Source organism: Rhinolophus ferrumequinum, chromosome 26 (assembly GCF_004115265.2).
Source record: "Rhinolophus ferrumequinum isolate MPI-CBG mRhiFer1 chromosome 26, mRhiFer1_v1.p, whole genome shotgun sequence".
In the NCBI taxonomy this organism is placed as follows: domain Eukaryota; kingdom Metazoa; phylum Chordata; class Mammalia; order Chiroptera; family Rhinolophidae; genus Rhinolophus; species Rhinolophus ferrumequinum.
In genome coordinates this window covers 8,209,427-8,225,374 of record NC_046309.1, presented here as the reverse complement: position 1 = coordinate 8,225,374, position 15,948 = coordinate 8,209,427, and the positions used below count along the sequence as shown (strand labels likewise).

At 42.0% G+C, this 15,948-nt stretch overlaps 1 protein-coding gene across 1 annotated transcript in view; it reads left to right on the top strand.

Annotated features, from left to right (window-relative positions):
- The window catches only part of MGAM2 (maltase-glucoamylase 2 (putative)), a 71,838-nt gene that overhangs the window by 21,024 nt on the left and 34,866 nt on the right, over positions 1-15,948 (top strand). Inside the window, exons 14-23 of the mRNA XM_033098651.1 lie at positions 648-732; positions 2,964-3,081; positions 7,823-7,994; positions 8,534-8,650; positions 11,114-11,268; positions 11,413-11,497; positions 12,369-12,425; positions 12,903-13,027; positions 13,874-13,962; positions 14,747-14,796. Of these exons, the coding sequence (XP_032954542.1) occupies positions 648-732; positions 2,964-3,081; positions 7,823-7,994; positions 8,534-8,650; positions 11,114-11,268; positions 11,413-11,497; positions 12,369-12,425; positions 12,903-13,027; positions 13,874-13,962; positions 14,747-14,796 (1,053 nt within the window). The remainder of the gene's footprint in view (positions 1-647; positions 733-2,963; positions 3,082-7,822; positions 7,995-8,533; positions 8,651-11,113; positions 11,269-11,412; positions 11,498-12,368; positions 12,426-12,902; positions 13,028-13,873; positions 13,963-14,746; positions 14,797-15,948) is intronic.

Sequence of the window (15,948 nt, the reverse complement as noted above, 5' to 3'; positions counted from 1 at the left end):
TTCCATTAACTGTCTTTCAGCTTAAAAATACTGTTTTATCAGAAACTACAGTTGCTATTATTTGTAACAATGATTCATTAAATTTAAACTTAATCATTAGAGAAGAATTTAATGAGCCCTTTTATTTTTTAGAGGATACAGATGGGGAAATTATTTTGAAATTTGAAAATTTATTTGTTAGCAGGATCATGCATCAGCTATTTTTAATATATTTTAAGAAAATGGATTTTATCTCAATTATATCTTCTTCTTGCCTCACATTGAGTAGAATTTTAAAAAAGGACATTATAAAATAGAATATTATCCTATGTTAGGTTCTTTAAAACAATACTGAAACAATATCAGCAACAATAAAAGCATAACTTAATAAGGTAAGATTCAGCCCTTGGTATTTCTTAATTAAATGATTGAAATCAATGTATAAAACATAAAATGTGCCTGATATCGTTTAGAGTTGGAAGGCATCTTAGATACAATCAAATCTAAAAGATGAAACAGAGGTCAAGAAAATTTAGGAAGATTACTTAATATCCCAAAATCAGTTAGTAAGAGACCCCAGATGTCTGGCTTCTAGTTCAGTAAACTTTCCTCAACAACTAACTGTATGTCAGCAACATTTTCCATTTGTATACTTTGTGTCTCTGAAGGACATGGATGAAATATCGAACTTTTACCCAAATTCTGATCATCGATGTGAAGAAAACAGTTTGAACTATCCTCCTTTCACTCCTCGTAAGTTTTCATCTGTTTGCGAATGATGTAGACATGAGCCATGTTTAAAAGAACCTCAGTGGAACTCAGTGTGGCCAAAAGCAATTTCACTTCCCAGTTCAAGGGACGCCCCCACCCCAACCCTCTGACCACTCCTCTACTGGAGACCTTGCTGCTTTGTTTGGTCTCTGACCACCTTTTTGCCATTATAATCCAAGGGCAAGTGTGTGGTGAAGGTCACACCTCCTTGGGATAGAGAGGTTGTGTCTCCTTTCTCTAGTACTACATTCTTCCATCCTGTTCACTTCCTCCAAACCTCTTATATGCATGGTTCAATTTTAAACTTTATGAGAATATCAGAATATCGGAAATACAAACTATTTCTGTTGGACTAAATCTGTAATTCTATTAACTTTTTTGGTGTATTTGTTTATCTCATTACTGATAATTTAAAGCATCAGTGGTTCCTGTTAGTTCTTCTTAGTTATAAATCCCATTTCTAGTCAGTCAGTTTTCCAGTCCCTGATTTTGAAAGAATGTGTGTGTGTTTGGGAAAGAATATAGTGTTTGTGGAAACAAATGAACACCAACGTCTCAGTGGATTAACACAATAAAAGTTTGTTTTTTGCTCATATAATACTCCAGTGTGAGGAGCATGGCTCTCATCCAAACAGTGACTCAGGGATCTAGTTATTTCCATTGCCTGATTCTCTCATCTCGGAGTCCCTTGTTTCTAGCTTCCTAGGTGAAGGAGAGAGAAAGTAGAGGGAGCTTTATGGACAGGACTGGAACTGGGTTGTTTTCAATTTGCTCACATTTCTTTGACCAGAGTCCAATCACATAGTCTTAGCTAAACTTCCAGGAAAAATGTGAAATATAATCTCTACTCCCAGGAAGAAGGCACAGGCTTGGTGAGCATCTGTCTAGACTCAGCCAGTTTCTTCCAGTTTGTCCACTTCACTTGCTTCCTTGGGCCAAGCCTTAGTCATTTCTTTACCCCTTTTGGTTACTGAAGGAGTGGAAAACTTTTTAGAAAGAATTTTGACTTCAAACCAATTAACTTGCAAAATCTATGGTTATTCTTCTGTTATTCTTCTCAGCTCAGATTATGTTCCCCCTATGTTTTTCACTGTGGATCAGTTTATCAGGTTTCCCTTTTAATCTCTTAATCTTCTTCTTAGCCAAAACTAATCTTTTTTTTCTACGGCACACTGCAATTTCCTCACTTTCTGCCTGCCTCTGGCATACACCCTATTCCTTACCACCCAGCAAACATTTTGTCTACCTACATATGACCTGCTGCTTTGCCTCATTGCTGACCTGTTTTTCACCTTTTCAGTATTAGGTAGCACACATTAGCATGAGAAAGACTTAAATAAATTACCTTTGCCGGTGGAAAAATCTTAGTGTCCTTTCCTTTCACTGAAGTGATTGTGAATCTCAGTTCACAAAGTGAGCTGTGCCAGAAATATTATTTTCTTTATGTTTTATAATTAAACCTAATTTCTCATTCCACACGCTTATTCTATTGGGCTGGTGGGAAAAACTCAACCTGAGTCTTCCGTGATTCTACCATTCTCTAGAATTGTGCCTCAGACTGAGTTTCTGTGAAGAGGCAAGGCTTCATGAGGGAGGGCAGATATGGCCCCCAGTTGTCGGTCTACAAAGAGAGGAAGGGGCAGAACAAAATGGCAGGCCACAAGACAGAAAATGTGGAGCATTTTAGGCATGAGAAAGGGGTAATACAGTAATAATGGCGATTTTTAGAGGAAGGAGCTGTTTTCATGAAGCTACCTAAATATCATTTCTCATTTAAAAAATAAAAAAAGCATAACTGAGGTGTGAATGCTTGTGATCTGAGTGAATATGTTCCCTTTCCACTGCCCTCATATCTGTATTCACTCAATTCTCCTTGATTAAATGTAGGTAGCTATATGTGTGTACTGTGTTTATATTCCATCTCAGAGCAACTTCCCATTGCTCTGAGTTGTTTCTGGGTTGCCTCCGCTCAACACCATCCTTTGTGAGCTCAAGGAATGCAAATTAATTTTAATGATTTATCTCAGTGAGGGGTCAGTGTAGGCCCCAGGGAGGAGGTGGCTTGTAGGATAGAATTTAAAATCTGGAAAGGATTTTTGTCAAGTGGAGATTGGTGGGGAAGGTACAGGAACCAGGAAGCAAATGACTGGGTGGTTATTTTTGTTAGAATTGGCAGAGAGGGAAGTGCCTCACTGATGGTTATTTCCCCACAGGCATTCTGGACCGCATGCTTTTTGCAGGAACCCTCTGCATGGATGCCGAGTTTTATTGGAGCTTTCATTATGATGTCCACAGCTTGTACGGCTACTTTATGGCAAGAGCCACAGACTCGTAAGCACTTGGTTTTCTCCCTAATTCTAGATTTGGGGAGCTGGTAAATGGAAGGTTTCTCTTGTCATCTCTATGCATATTTTTCAAATATGTTTTGTAATTATCGGGATCTAGAAACTCAGATCTTACAGGCTATGTAAGAGGTCTTCTCATCTGATACCTTGGTCTTGTGCAGGATTATTTTTGATTGATTTGTGAATAAGGAACCTAATGGTTTTAAGGATACTAGCAGGCAAGAATGAGCAAGGTATTTAGACAACCCACTCCCCCAATTAGAAGTCAGCCCTTGCTTGGCACATTACCGAATGTGCTATGGTTATCACACTAGGGTTGTCTGATTTAGCAAATAAAAAATACAGGACCCCCAGTTAAGTTTGCAATGGACATACTTATATTAAAAATTATCCATTGTTTACATGAAATTCAAGTGTACCTGAGTGTCCTGTATTTATCTGGCAATTTATACCACACCCTCCTAGCTTTCCTCTTCATTGCCTGCCCCAGTTTCCCTCTCACTTGTCCCCTGTGTGTCTCCCCTGTGTGTCTCCCAAGACATACACCATCACCACCACCACCATCACTCATTATGAAAGTGTGACAAAGCAACAGATATTTCCTGCAAAGTATTCAGTCCTTTTCATACTTTGTCACATGGATTTTTTTGCTGATAACTTTGTAAATTGAGGAATAGCTTCCTGCAAACTTACCCCACCACGTTCCTTCCTTGGTAAAATATAATCGTTATACCTAAAAGAGCAAGAAATTTGGGACTAAGCTTACGAAGATTTTGATTTTAAATTTGCAAAACAGACAGGGAAACTAAAGTACTCGAAGATTTGTTGGGGACCTTCCAGTGGCTTAGGAAAGAATGTCTTAGACTTTCTCTGCTTGTTTCCTTTTGTTCTGGTGTTTCTAGAACTCCATAGCGGGGATTAGCGGCAGTGAGACTTTGATGGGACTTTATGCTACTTTTCTCAGTCCTTCTTTTATTTGACTTCACTGACCACCTCTTTGCATTTGGCTCCTTTGGTTCTGAGACACCACCCTCTCCTGTCACTCCTGCTCTCTTCCCAGCTGTCCCTTCTCACCCTCCGTGTATCTGGATCTTTTTCATCTATTCCCACTATTGATAAGTCTTAGGGGTCCCTCTTCAGGCTTCTTTTTACATTTTCTGCCAACGCATAGGTAATTTATTCCTTTTCAGGTATTTCTGTAATTTATTCTGATAATTTTAAAATCTGTATTTCTAGCGTAGATCTCTCCTTATTTTTCAGAGCCCAATGTCCAAAACTGCCCTCTGACCTTCTCTACTTGGATGTCTTATAGTGCTTCTAATACCATGCACCTTACTCTGTGACGTGTTTCTGCCCAGCCTCCAGTCTGGCTAATCACGTTTGAAACTGTTAAATTCCCTGTCTTGATTGGTATGACAGCATCCTTATCTCCTAGACTTCCAAGTGAGAAACTTGGTATCATCCTTGAGTTCTTGTTTTCCGTCACACCCTCACTTACAATCAGTCTTCGATCCTTTTGATTCTAAAGCACTTCTATGACTGTTGCCTTTTGTCCCCACTTCTTAAAGGTCATCATCATCGCTCATGCAGAGCTTACCTTAGTCCCGTGTGTAGTCTCCCTTCCCGGACTTTAGCTTTATCTCCCATTAATCTGTCCTCTACTCTTGCTTCTCAGTGTGGTCCAAGGACCAGCACCATCAGCTTCATCTGGAAACATACTAGAAATGTCGCATCTTGGGGCCTCACACGAGACCTTGGAAATCAGAATGTGCATTTTTACAAGATCCCTGGGTATATTGAATGCATGTTATTGTTTCAAAAGCGCTGCTCTGTACTGCTGTCAAAGGGATCTTTCTGAATCACACGTCTGCTCATTTCTATCCCCAGTGAACAATGATCTGTGGCTTGGTATTTTCTATACAATAAAATCCAGTCACCCTCACAAAATTGTAAGGTACTTCATAACTAAACCCTTTCTGAGGATTTTTCTTTCATCGTTGCCGCTCCTCATATTTTATAACTGCTGTTGTGCCCACATTGCAATGCTGTTTCATTCTCCCACGTCTTTGCATGTGTTGTCTTCTCTGTATGGCGTGCCCACCCCCGCCCTGTCCATTTTGAAAACATGCATTTACCTTGAAAACCTCACCTCAGATGTTAATTCTGGAAAACCTCCTGACAGTCCTAGGAAAAGATGATCTTCCCCTTTATTTGCACTACCTTTATTGATATTGCAGTGTGCTTATTATGCAAACACCTTGCATGATAATTTTTAAATATTTGCTTTTTTGTCTTTCTGGACTGTAAGTTCCCTGAGGACACAGTAACCCTTGTATACTTAGCCTGAGGAATAGCGTGTGTATTAAACACTGTTTGTTGAGCAAATGCCTGGATTGAGAAAAACGAGAAGGGCAAGGTAGGCCCACAGGGGATCTGATGAATGAGAGGCAGAGATGGTGCTTATTTTGTTTTCCAGCACCATTTTGCCATCATGACTTAATAGTATGCTGGATATCCAGGTGAGAGAGCCCTTGGCCAGTAAATGCAAGTTTTTTTATTTCATTAAAAGAAGAGCTTCAACATGTCTTATTTTGTGATCTTCTCTTTTCTGACTTCTTTCTATCTCATTTTATTTTTCCTGGGAAATTCACAGGGTGAATAAGACTCACTTCCATCATCTTTGAAATGAGAGACTTGGATTGATGTTTCCCACATTCATTTCTTGTTCTGATCTATTGTGACTCTTAGATGCTTCTATCTAAGTATGGAAGGTGGGGGTGGGTGGGAGAGTGGATAAGTGACCAGGGTGAAAAAGAAGGAGCAGGTAGGGCAGGAGGAGGGAGAGTTTCAAATCTCTCTATTGCTAGTGTCTCTATATGATAAAACTGCTGTAAAATCATGATGGGGTTGGTTAATATGTTCTTACAGCTATGGTTAATAGTTAAAAGGTCTGCGTTCCCAGAAAACAGTGGAGATATGTGGAACTTGGCCTTTGGGCATCAGGCAGAGTTGGTTAAAAAAACAGATAAGATATTCATCGAATAGGAACTGGCCATCAGGAGAATTGAAGTCATAGATCTGATGAATATTTGGCTCAGCCTTAGCTGAAAATATGGTTTGGGGACAGGGGTTACTGGTCTACCCAGAGAATGAAATTCACTTCCGTCTGGGCTGAAAGCAGAAAGAGAACAGATCCTCTCAGAGATCAAGACCATAAATAGGCCAAACCTGAGAGATGCAAAATAGAGACTTAAGGACCTCTGAATATTATTTTTCCTCTAAGCTGTAAAAAAAAACCAGACTGTTATCTAATCCATGTTACCATATGGCCTGACTCTAAACTGTAAACTCAGATAACTTCATCCCTATTTCGCTTTCACTTTATATAACCTGAGTGTGTTTCTTGCACGACTGATGATTGCAGAGTGCAGTAAACTCTCCAGCCAATGGGAATAAAAGAAACCATCTGCTAGTCTAAATCAAGGAGAAATAAGGAGAGGAGTTGGAGAATGAGTCCTCTCCTCCATTCAACCCCCTGTTTCTGGCCATTCAGTTGTCAGAATGGAGCACTTGACTTCCTCTAACCAGTGTTCTACTTCAGAATTTTCTCCCTTCTGTCCATTTAAGTCCCTGTGCATTGCGTTTACACACGCCCCGTAACACCCTGAGGCAATACGGAGAGGGGAGGTATTGGGGGCAGTGGTAGTGAGGAATTGTCCAGTGCCTGGTGGTACGCTTGTCCAAGACCACGTACTGGAAGGAAAGATAGAAGAGCTTGCCTGCAAAGACCTAGAAGCAATAGTGGCTCAGGTATTACCATCCTGTAGTTGCATTATTGTTCCATTTGAGAACACTAAAGGAAGGCGTGAACTGTTGAGCGTGGAAGAAGGCAAGGAGAGGTATTTCGGTGAAGTTCCAATGCAAAAAGAATGTTCTAAGTAACAGCTAGGAAAATAGCCTACATCTAATTGTCGGTTATCCCACCGTACCCTCCACCCCCATCCTTTCTGAGTCCCTTCCCTTTCCTTTCCATACAGCTTTTTTGATATGTACTATTTTATAGATAATATAATGAAAATAATATTTTCTATTTTAATTGCTTTTAACTTCGTAAAGAGTATCATGTGTCATCTTTGGAGACTGATTCATTTCAATTAATATGGGTTTGCCTAGATGAAGATTTGCTAACACTGGGAATTGCTGACAATAAGTTGTGAAACTTCAGAGGAACCCAGCTACCCAGAGTCCCCGCTGGTATACAAACTCTCCTCTAAGGCAAACAGCAGGGACAGGGTTCCCACCTGAGCTAGTATTGTGCTAAACAGGATTGTGAGTGGGCAGCAAGGCATGGAGCCAAAGGACATTGGAAACACCTTTTCTAGAGGAAGGCGATCGAGCCAAGATCCCATGGTTCCAATGTATTGTCGACCAAAGAGCCAGAGCACAACCAGATCCAACAAGATGGAGAAAACACAGTCAGGAGGACAGGAGCCTAGAGAAATTCCTTGGGGAGCTGGACTGGAGAGGTTTGCACCATCTTATGGGAGGTCTGAAACCTTACCCAGATGTGAGAAAGAAACTCTTGAAAATACTAATCTGGTTTGCTCACCTGGTTGATGACACCTGCTGTTTTCTTCTGGTTGGAAAGCCCATTGCTGCCCTTGGTATAGGGAAGTCCTAGACATCCCCAGCTCACTTTACGTTCAGTTGACTGTGTCCCTTTTCAGGGCCTTGAAGCAGATCTTCCACAATAAGAGGAACTTCATCTTATCCCGTTCTACTTTTGCTGGATCTGGCAAATTTGCTGCTCATTGGTTGGGAGACAACGCAGCCACATGGGATGATCTCCGATGGTCCATCCCGAGTATCCTTGAGTTCAATCTGTTTGGCATCCCCATGGTGAGTTTCGCTGTCAACCAGGGAGCTTTCAAGCTTGGTCCTTTGACATTCTTTCCATGATCAGTCTTTGAGGTGTCTGAAAACAAAGGAGCACATGTCTCTCTGTGATATGTATTGGAACAATCCATTTTTATGTGTGGTGTGAGCTGCCTTCTGAAGATAAGATGGTAACACTTCATCATTGGGTTGTCATCCAGGAGATCTCTGAGCTTAGGAAAGAGAACCGTAAGTAAAATGTATTAGAATCACAGAAAAATTCCATCAGCAGAGCACCAGTGAATAGCAAAGTATGAAATTGGGAACCTAATAGTGAGGGTGAGCCCTGGATATAGCAATCAGTCTTCCTCTCATCTATCCATGACGCACACTTGTTTCTGTCTCCCCCTTGGCTGGGACTTTTCCCTGAAAGCCTAGGGCCTCTTTAGTCATGGAATGATGGAAATAAGAGAGATTCTCTTTTCCCTTATCACGTCGGTATACAGTCAACACTTTCTCCTCCCTCCCTGATCACTGTGCTTATATGTGCGCTAATTCTCCAGGTTGGTGCCAACATCTGTGGTTATTCACTAAATGTCACAGAGGAACTCTGCAGAAGATGGATGCAGCTTGGAGCATTTTATCCACTATCAAGGAATCACAATGGGCCTGGGTTCAGGGTAAGGTCCCCAATAGAAGTGCTGAGAACTTCTGGGATTATCTGATCTACTTGTTTTCAAAGAGGGGTTGAAGAAACTCCTCCAGGCTGGCCCTAAGTGCAGGAGCAGAATAGATACATTTTGGGTGATAGACCTAAAAAGCAGGATACTGGGGTAAAGGTGTGTGGAAAAGGGTAGATAGATAAATAGATAGATAGATGATATAGATATAGATATAGATATAGATACAGATATAGATGATATAATGGTTTTATTGTTGGAAACTCAACAGCAAAGGTGAGAAGGGTTATTAAAGTTTCTATGGTGCTGCTATCACTTCTGTTACCACCTAATCTAAGATGGGACAATTGGAGTCCACTGGTATCTTACTTTGGTTAATGTAAGGGAAACCACTCCTAGATATGGGAGGGGCAGGCCAGTGACCTGAAAATAATTTTCACCTTGTTACTACATTCTGTCTTTCTTTAAGTGGTTTGGGAGACCACTCCCCACTATTTCTCATAACTCATCCCATCTCTCTCCTCTTCTATACAAAATCACATTTTTGATGGGCGAGTATATAAAATGGGTTGAAAGTCCCTCTCAGGGAGATGTTTAGGGACGGCAGGAGCAAGTAAAGTGGAATGCCCTTTCTTTTAATGAAGTAATCTGCAACTGGGATGTTTCAAATTGAGTGGTTTGCCTCTTAATGGGTTCATTAGAGTACCTTCCTGACAATCATTTTTGCTCTAGTTCTTGACGTTGTCCAATTGTCAATGTCTCTAACCTGGGAAAGATTCGCAGTCGGATCCTCAAAGTGTTTGATCCCTGGACTCTCCCAGCCATTTGTGATCTAGATAAACCAGCGTTTCTGAGTTCTAAGCAGGTGGCTGGGAGCAGGGAGGGCGGGTGCTCTTCCTGAAGAAAAGGTCTAGAAGGACTCACACAGATAAGAGCTTTCAGATCACGCAGGCTGCTAGGTTACGGTGCTTGTTTTTCTCCTCTAAACTCCTGCGGACCAACAGAAAGATAATGAGCCACATGTGGGTGCTTAACTGTACATTTAAAAAGTGAAAAGAAACAGGAGCAATTCTTTTTAATATATTTTAGGTAACTCAATATACCTTCAACATTATGAATTCAACCTGTGTTTAATGCAAAAATATTAATAATGAACTATTTTATATTCTTTTCTTTATACTAAGTCTTCAAAATTCAGGCTGCATTTTACGCTTACAGTACATCTTCATTTGGAAGCTAAATTTTCAGCAGGTGGAGTGACATGTAATCCTACCAAAACAATAAAATTATGTTTAATAGAAAAACTATTTTACATCAGTTCAGTTTTTAGGTTTCTATTTGAATTAATTACAATTAAATGTAATGACAAGTTCCGTTCCTCAGTCTTACTAACCACATTTTAAGTGTTTACTAGCCCCATCTGGCACGTGACCACCAGAGTAGATTGTGCTGCTCTAGATTTTTTCAGTTGGAGATCAGAGTGATGGAGACTGTTGAATGGTATTTTCTTTGGTGTTTGGCCACAGGATTTTCATTGAACCCTGCATTGGAGGCATAGATTGGTCTCACGGTGTTGTTCTATTTGAAATGGAAAAATGGGCTACTTAGGGAACAAAAGAAAAGAATACATTCAGATCATTTTTTTCTAAAATTAGTCCCGGTGAGACAGTACAGGATGACAAGTCTAAATATGATGTACATATATGTCGCATCTTTCCAAGTACAAGGAAAATGAACAAAGTGAGTGTCCATCATTGAATAAAAAGTTTGGTTCCTGGGTCCTAAGAAAATTAGATTACCCTTCTAAAGGGCTGTTTCTTTGCTCTTGGATGAAATCTGCTAAAAACTGTCTTTGTGATTTTTTTTCACTTTGTGTATTGAAGAACAAATAGAGGTCACTGTCTTTGGAATAGAGAAAATAAAACAAATTTGATGGTGAAAATATTATAAACTAGACACAAGTCATAAAAGTGCATGGAAAGGAAAAGATGGATCATAGATCATGATGGATTATACCAATGTATGGATATGGGTTTCAAATTCTTTTTTTGTAGTAGTACAACTTTATTATTAGTTGCCAAATGAAGTATTATGAGAAACCTCAATATATAAAATAAATTGGAACAGCTCTGGGGGGAGCAGGGCCCCCTATAGTCCCTTTGTCTCCTTGGTGATCTCTGTGGGTTCCTTTATCACCCCGAGGCTGCCATGGATCTGTATTAGAAGATGTGTTCAATTTCAACTCTGCCACTTGCTTGCAATTTTACATTGGGAAAGTCATGTAATGTTTGACCTGGTTTTCTCATCTATAAATTTAAGGAGTTAGGCCCAAGATCCTTTCAGTTCTGGAAATGCTTTGACAGGTGGAAAACATAGCTGCTTTCATCTGAGAAAACTTCTTGTCAGAACAGAACTTTTCAAATACGATGGAAATATTTAGTAATTGCTTCTGTTCCCATGTAGGACCAGGACCCTGCTGCCTTTGGTGAAAACTCTCAGCTGCTGATTTCCTCCCGACATTATCTGAACATCCGCTACACCCTGCTGCCCTATCTCTACACCCTTTTCTACCGCGCCCATATCTATGGCGAGACTGTAGCGAGGCCTCTGGTCCATGAGTAAGTTTCCTGACCTGCAAAGCCTCCCCTTAACGTCGTAATTTCACTGTCCTTCTTCGTAGTAACAAGGTTCATTAGGACCTCGCTGCCATACAATGTACTGCTCTCCCGTATGGAGCCTTCACCTGCCTCTCTGTTTTCCAGGTTCTACCAGGACCCAGCTACCTGGGAGGTGCACGAGCAGTTCTTATGGGGGCCTGGACTCCTCATCACGCCTGTTCTTTATGAAGTGTGTTTATAATCTAAACAATGGGGTGGGATATCACCCTTGTTCTCCTGGCTCTACACGCTGAGGCCTGGGTCTCTTTGGCTGCATTTAAATATAAACATGAATATAAATGAGGGAGAGATCATGAAAGTTTAGAAATTAGAAAACTCATGATTCTTGGACCCTCTGCCTCCCCAAGGCAAACAGTTTCCATTTGGCAAGATTACGTCAAAGGCTTCTCCCTGAAGCGTGTGAACATGGACAGGGCTCCAGAGGCCTTGGGTTGGCCATCTGTGCGTGTTTCCCTTTGACCGAACAGGATATGCTCTTGGGGTTAGACAGAGAGAAGAGGTGGGGGGCAGAGCAACGAGGGAGAGAGGAGTGCTGGGTAAGGGTGTCCATGGATCAGGGACCGCAGTACCCTCCCTGAGTGTGATTTGGGGCAGGGGTGAGGGGAGGAGTGTGGGGGAGGGAGGGCAAGGGTCTGTTTTGTGGCGATTAGTTTAGAAACATGAAAATTTGCCAACCTACTCGTGAAGCTGGTGTTTACACCACACCATCTCATGGCAAGTCCTGCTAACCAGCAAGGGGTCGTGCTGGAAGGCTCTCCTGGGTGCCTGACAGTTCCAGTCTCTGCCCACCTGTCAGATTACACAGGTAACTCAGTTCATGCACATCGTCTCTGCTTTTCTTAGGAAGGTCCGGAGCCTCGAAGCAAAACAAACTTGGGAAACTGCCCAACCTGTCTGAGTATCTGAGTTCCTGCTTGTAGGAGGGGAGGCTCCCAGCCTTCCTCAGGATTGTTGAGATCTGCACAGGCAGCCACGTGTGGAGTTCCTGTGTAAACGGGAAAGGGGTTTTCTGACGTTGTTGCTCATTGTTGTTTCCCTAGGGTGTGGACCGAGTGAAAGCATACATACCAGACGCCATCTGGTACGACTATGAGACAGTAAGTGAGGCGGCCGCGGCCCACACACCTGCCTCTGGCACAGGGCGGCTCCAGGGCTGCAGTGTGGGGAGCTTGGGGTAGCATGACTGTACGAGCTTTCACGTTCAGTTCATTGTGGGTACTTTTCTGTGAGGAAGGCCTTCCCAAATGTACAATGAAATCATTGGAATAACCGGCCTAGGCTGATGGGAATTTTCATTATGTCCACCTGCCTATTACGCAGCTGTCAGGACTAGTAATAGGACTTCGGCCATGAAAACTGAGAGAATTAAAGCCCAGTGGTGGGTTCACAGCACGGAAATAGGGTAGGTTGGAGACCCAGCTCTGCTCTCTACTACCTGTATGCCTTGGGCAGGTCACTTCCTATTGGGGTCTCTTTTTCTCTTCTTTAAAATGAGGCCGCTGAACCACGAGGTGTCCGAGGTCCCCCGTAGCCCACATGGCCTATTGTCTAATCTGTTTTCCTTTGTTTGTTAGCAAGTAGCCGTCCAATGGAGGAAACAGTTGGTGGAGATGCTGCTGCCTCCTGATAAGATAGGACTTCACCTTCGAGGGGGCTACATATTTCCCAGCCAGCAGCCCAACACGACCACAGAGACAAGGTAACTTCCTCACTCTTCTAAGGTGTGCCTGCTCTCCTGCTCCAAAGGGCTACCAGAGGGCTGAAAAGTAGATAAACCAAGGGAAGACGTACCCAGTCAGCAATCTTCCTCCCCATCTTTCAAGGTAAGGTTGGCCCCAAATTGGCATCTTGGTCTTTATTTAGCAGGGAGTAAATGTAGCCTTGGTTCCTTTACATTTCCTTAGTCTTTCACTTCTGGATTGAATCAGATTATAAGAACAGTCAAAACAATCACTCATGAGGATTTCCTTATGGTCAGAAATTGTCCTCGAGTAGATTCCCTTAGGCATGAGAGAATGCAAGTTAAATAAGAGATAAAAATTATCATACGAAAGTCAACATAGCTTCAAGGTCAAGAGCCAGAAAGTTTGGGTTCTAGCCCCAGCTCTCCGATATACCAGATGTGTTACCATGTCAATGTACTCTCTGTGTTTCTATTTATCATTTGTAAACCAGGGATGATGATAGTTTGGCTTTTTAGAGTGATTATGAGGCTTGAATGAAGCAATGTAACTGATTTTATATACATAGGACACTTAGAATTTTCCTGGCACATAGTGTACATCCAATAATCCTAATTGTTGGTATTATCACAAACTCAGTTTTCAGTAGGAACCGTCACCTTCAGCTGTTCTTCCTGGGTTCATTCGCTACTACCCTCTGCTGTCTACTCACACCCAGCTTCCATGTTTCCATACAAGGTCAATATATACTCAGCTTCTAGAGTAGACGGTGAGATTCTATGTCCATGGGGCATGAAGGGAGCTGGTTTAATATAGTTCTATCTCTTCTTCATGCTCTGAATGTGAGAATTGCTCTTTTACAGTCGGAAGAATTCCCTGGGACTCATTATTGCCTTGGACTATAAGAGGGAAGCAAAGGGCGAGCTGTACTGGGACGATGGTGTGTCTGCAGGTAGCTCTCTTTCTGGTCCCATCACTGCAGTGCCCGGTAGAACTAGTCACCGCGGGCTGGCGCAAACCCTTTTATCATCGACGCCGATTTCTGTAGCTTAGAATCAATTTCTTTGGAAGTGTGGTTAGCCCATTATCATGCATTAAAATAGACTTCAGATGAGCAGCTGGTATATTCTCGACTCTACCAAAGCAACAGCCATGATTGGATTTAGTTTAATTATTCTCTCCTCTGGGTATCGTTATTAATGCCAAATAACACATTTTGCTGGTAGACTTGTAAAATAACTGCTTCGGTTACTGTTGAGTAGGAAGTAGCTCATTTGCGTAGTGTGTTTCTCCACTGTAGGATTTCCATATAAGTACCTCCCATAAGCTTATGCTCTGTGATTATAGAAAAACCCTGCCCTGCCTATGCTCCAGGAGTTGTTAATATTGATTGGCTCCTTCTTACTGCACTGTGTGCAGGGGACATGAAGATGAATAAGATACAGACTTTGCCCTCGAGGAACTCCTGGTCCAGCAGGATATGTGCGTCGTGCATGTGGGCAATTACAATGTGAATCAAAATGCTTTAAATGCCAGCTAAATAGTCCTTCAAAGTGCCCTGGGAGTTCAGAGGAGGGAGCCGTTCCCGTGGGTTTCACGTGTGCAGGAAAGCTTTGTGGCTGTTTGACAGACACGGGTAGAACGTGGGTAAGCAGAGCTGGATGGCAAAAGGGAGAGCGTGACCGCACAGCTTCTGTGTCCTGTGTAACAGGGACTCCTCAACCATTGTCTTTCAGATGCTGTAACCGAAGAGAACTATATTCTGTATAATTTTTCTGTCACCTCTGTAAGTACTGGTTTTTGAAGAACACACAGTGTGCGTTCTTTTCTGTGGTTGCTTGTTGAGTTTTGGGTTTGCCCGAGGGGCTTAGTCATGTGGAATAGGGACTCTGCCTGACTCCCATGGCCCCGGAAAGGATTAAAGTTAAAATGAAAGTTTTTAGATGTATAAGCCCAGTAAAAATGCAGTCTGAGTTCAGTGAAGAACTCATATTTTTTCTGGGAAAGATAATCATTGACTCTGAGTTTTCTGTGGATGAGTCCTGGCCTCAAAGATGGGCCCTTATTTGAGAGGGTGCAGTGTGTGTTATATGTGGAGATGTGTGTGTGTCGGGGAGGAGAGGGGTGAGTACCTTTTGGAAGTTCTTGGCTAGCAGTTTTCCTTTTCAGCCCTTAAATATTGGCCTTGGGCACAGTCATGAAGTGGCAGTTTTGAGAGGTTAGACGACATAACGTCACTTGCCTTGTCTCTATTTCTCAAGGGAACCAAGAGAAAGGCAATGAGGCTGGCAGACGATGGGAGAATTCTAATGTGGTTTTCTCAGAAGCCTGATTGTACATGGGCAGAGATTTATTTGTGGGGCACTCTCTCCCTGATGTCTCCTTTCTTTTAAATTCATATTGTTTTCTCAGTTACACTATTTATTTTGAGATAATTATAGAGCGCCGTGTAGTTGTAAGAAATAATACAGAGAGCTCTCTTTTACTCCCTACCCAGTTACATCTCATGAAGCTATAGGACAATGTGACAATAAGGATATTAACATTGATGCTACCGAGATAGAGAACATTGCCATCACCACAAGAAGCCCCCATGTTGCTTTTATAGCTGCACCTACTTGCCTCTCTCCACTCCCCTTTCTTAGCCCCCGGCAACCGCCAATCTGTTCTCCATTTCTGTAATTTTGTCCTTTCAAGAATGGACTCATACAACACACAAGCTTGGGGATTGTCTCCTTTTCAACTTTATTCCCCTTTAGCTTTAGTCTTCAGCTCCACCTTCTTTGTTATAGCTCAACTTTGTCACTTTTGGACGGTGGTTTCCTGAATAAGTTATCTAATACCTCTGGACTTCAGTCTCCTGATCTGAAGAATGGGGAACATTATAGATTCAATCCCATAGTTTGCTGTGAGAATTGATTGAGATAATACATGTAAC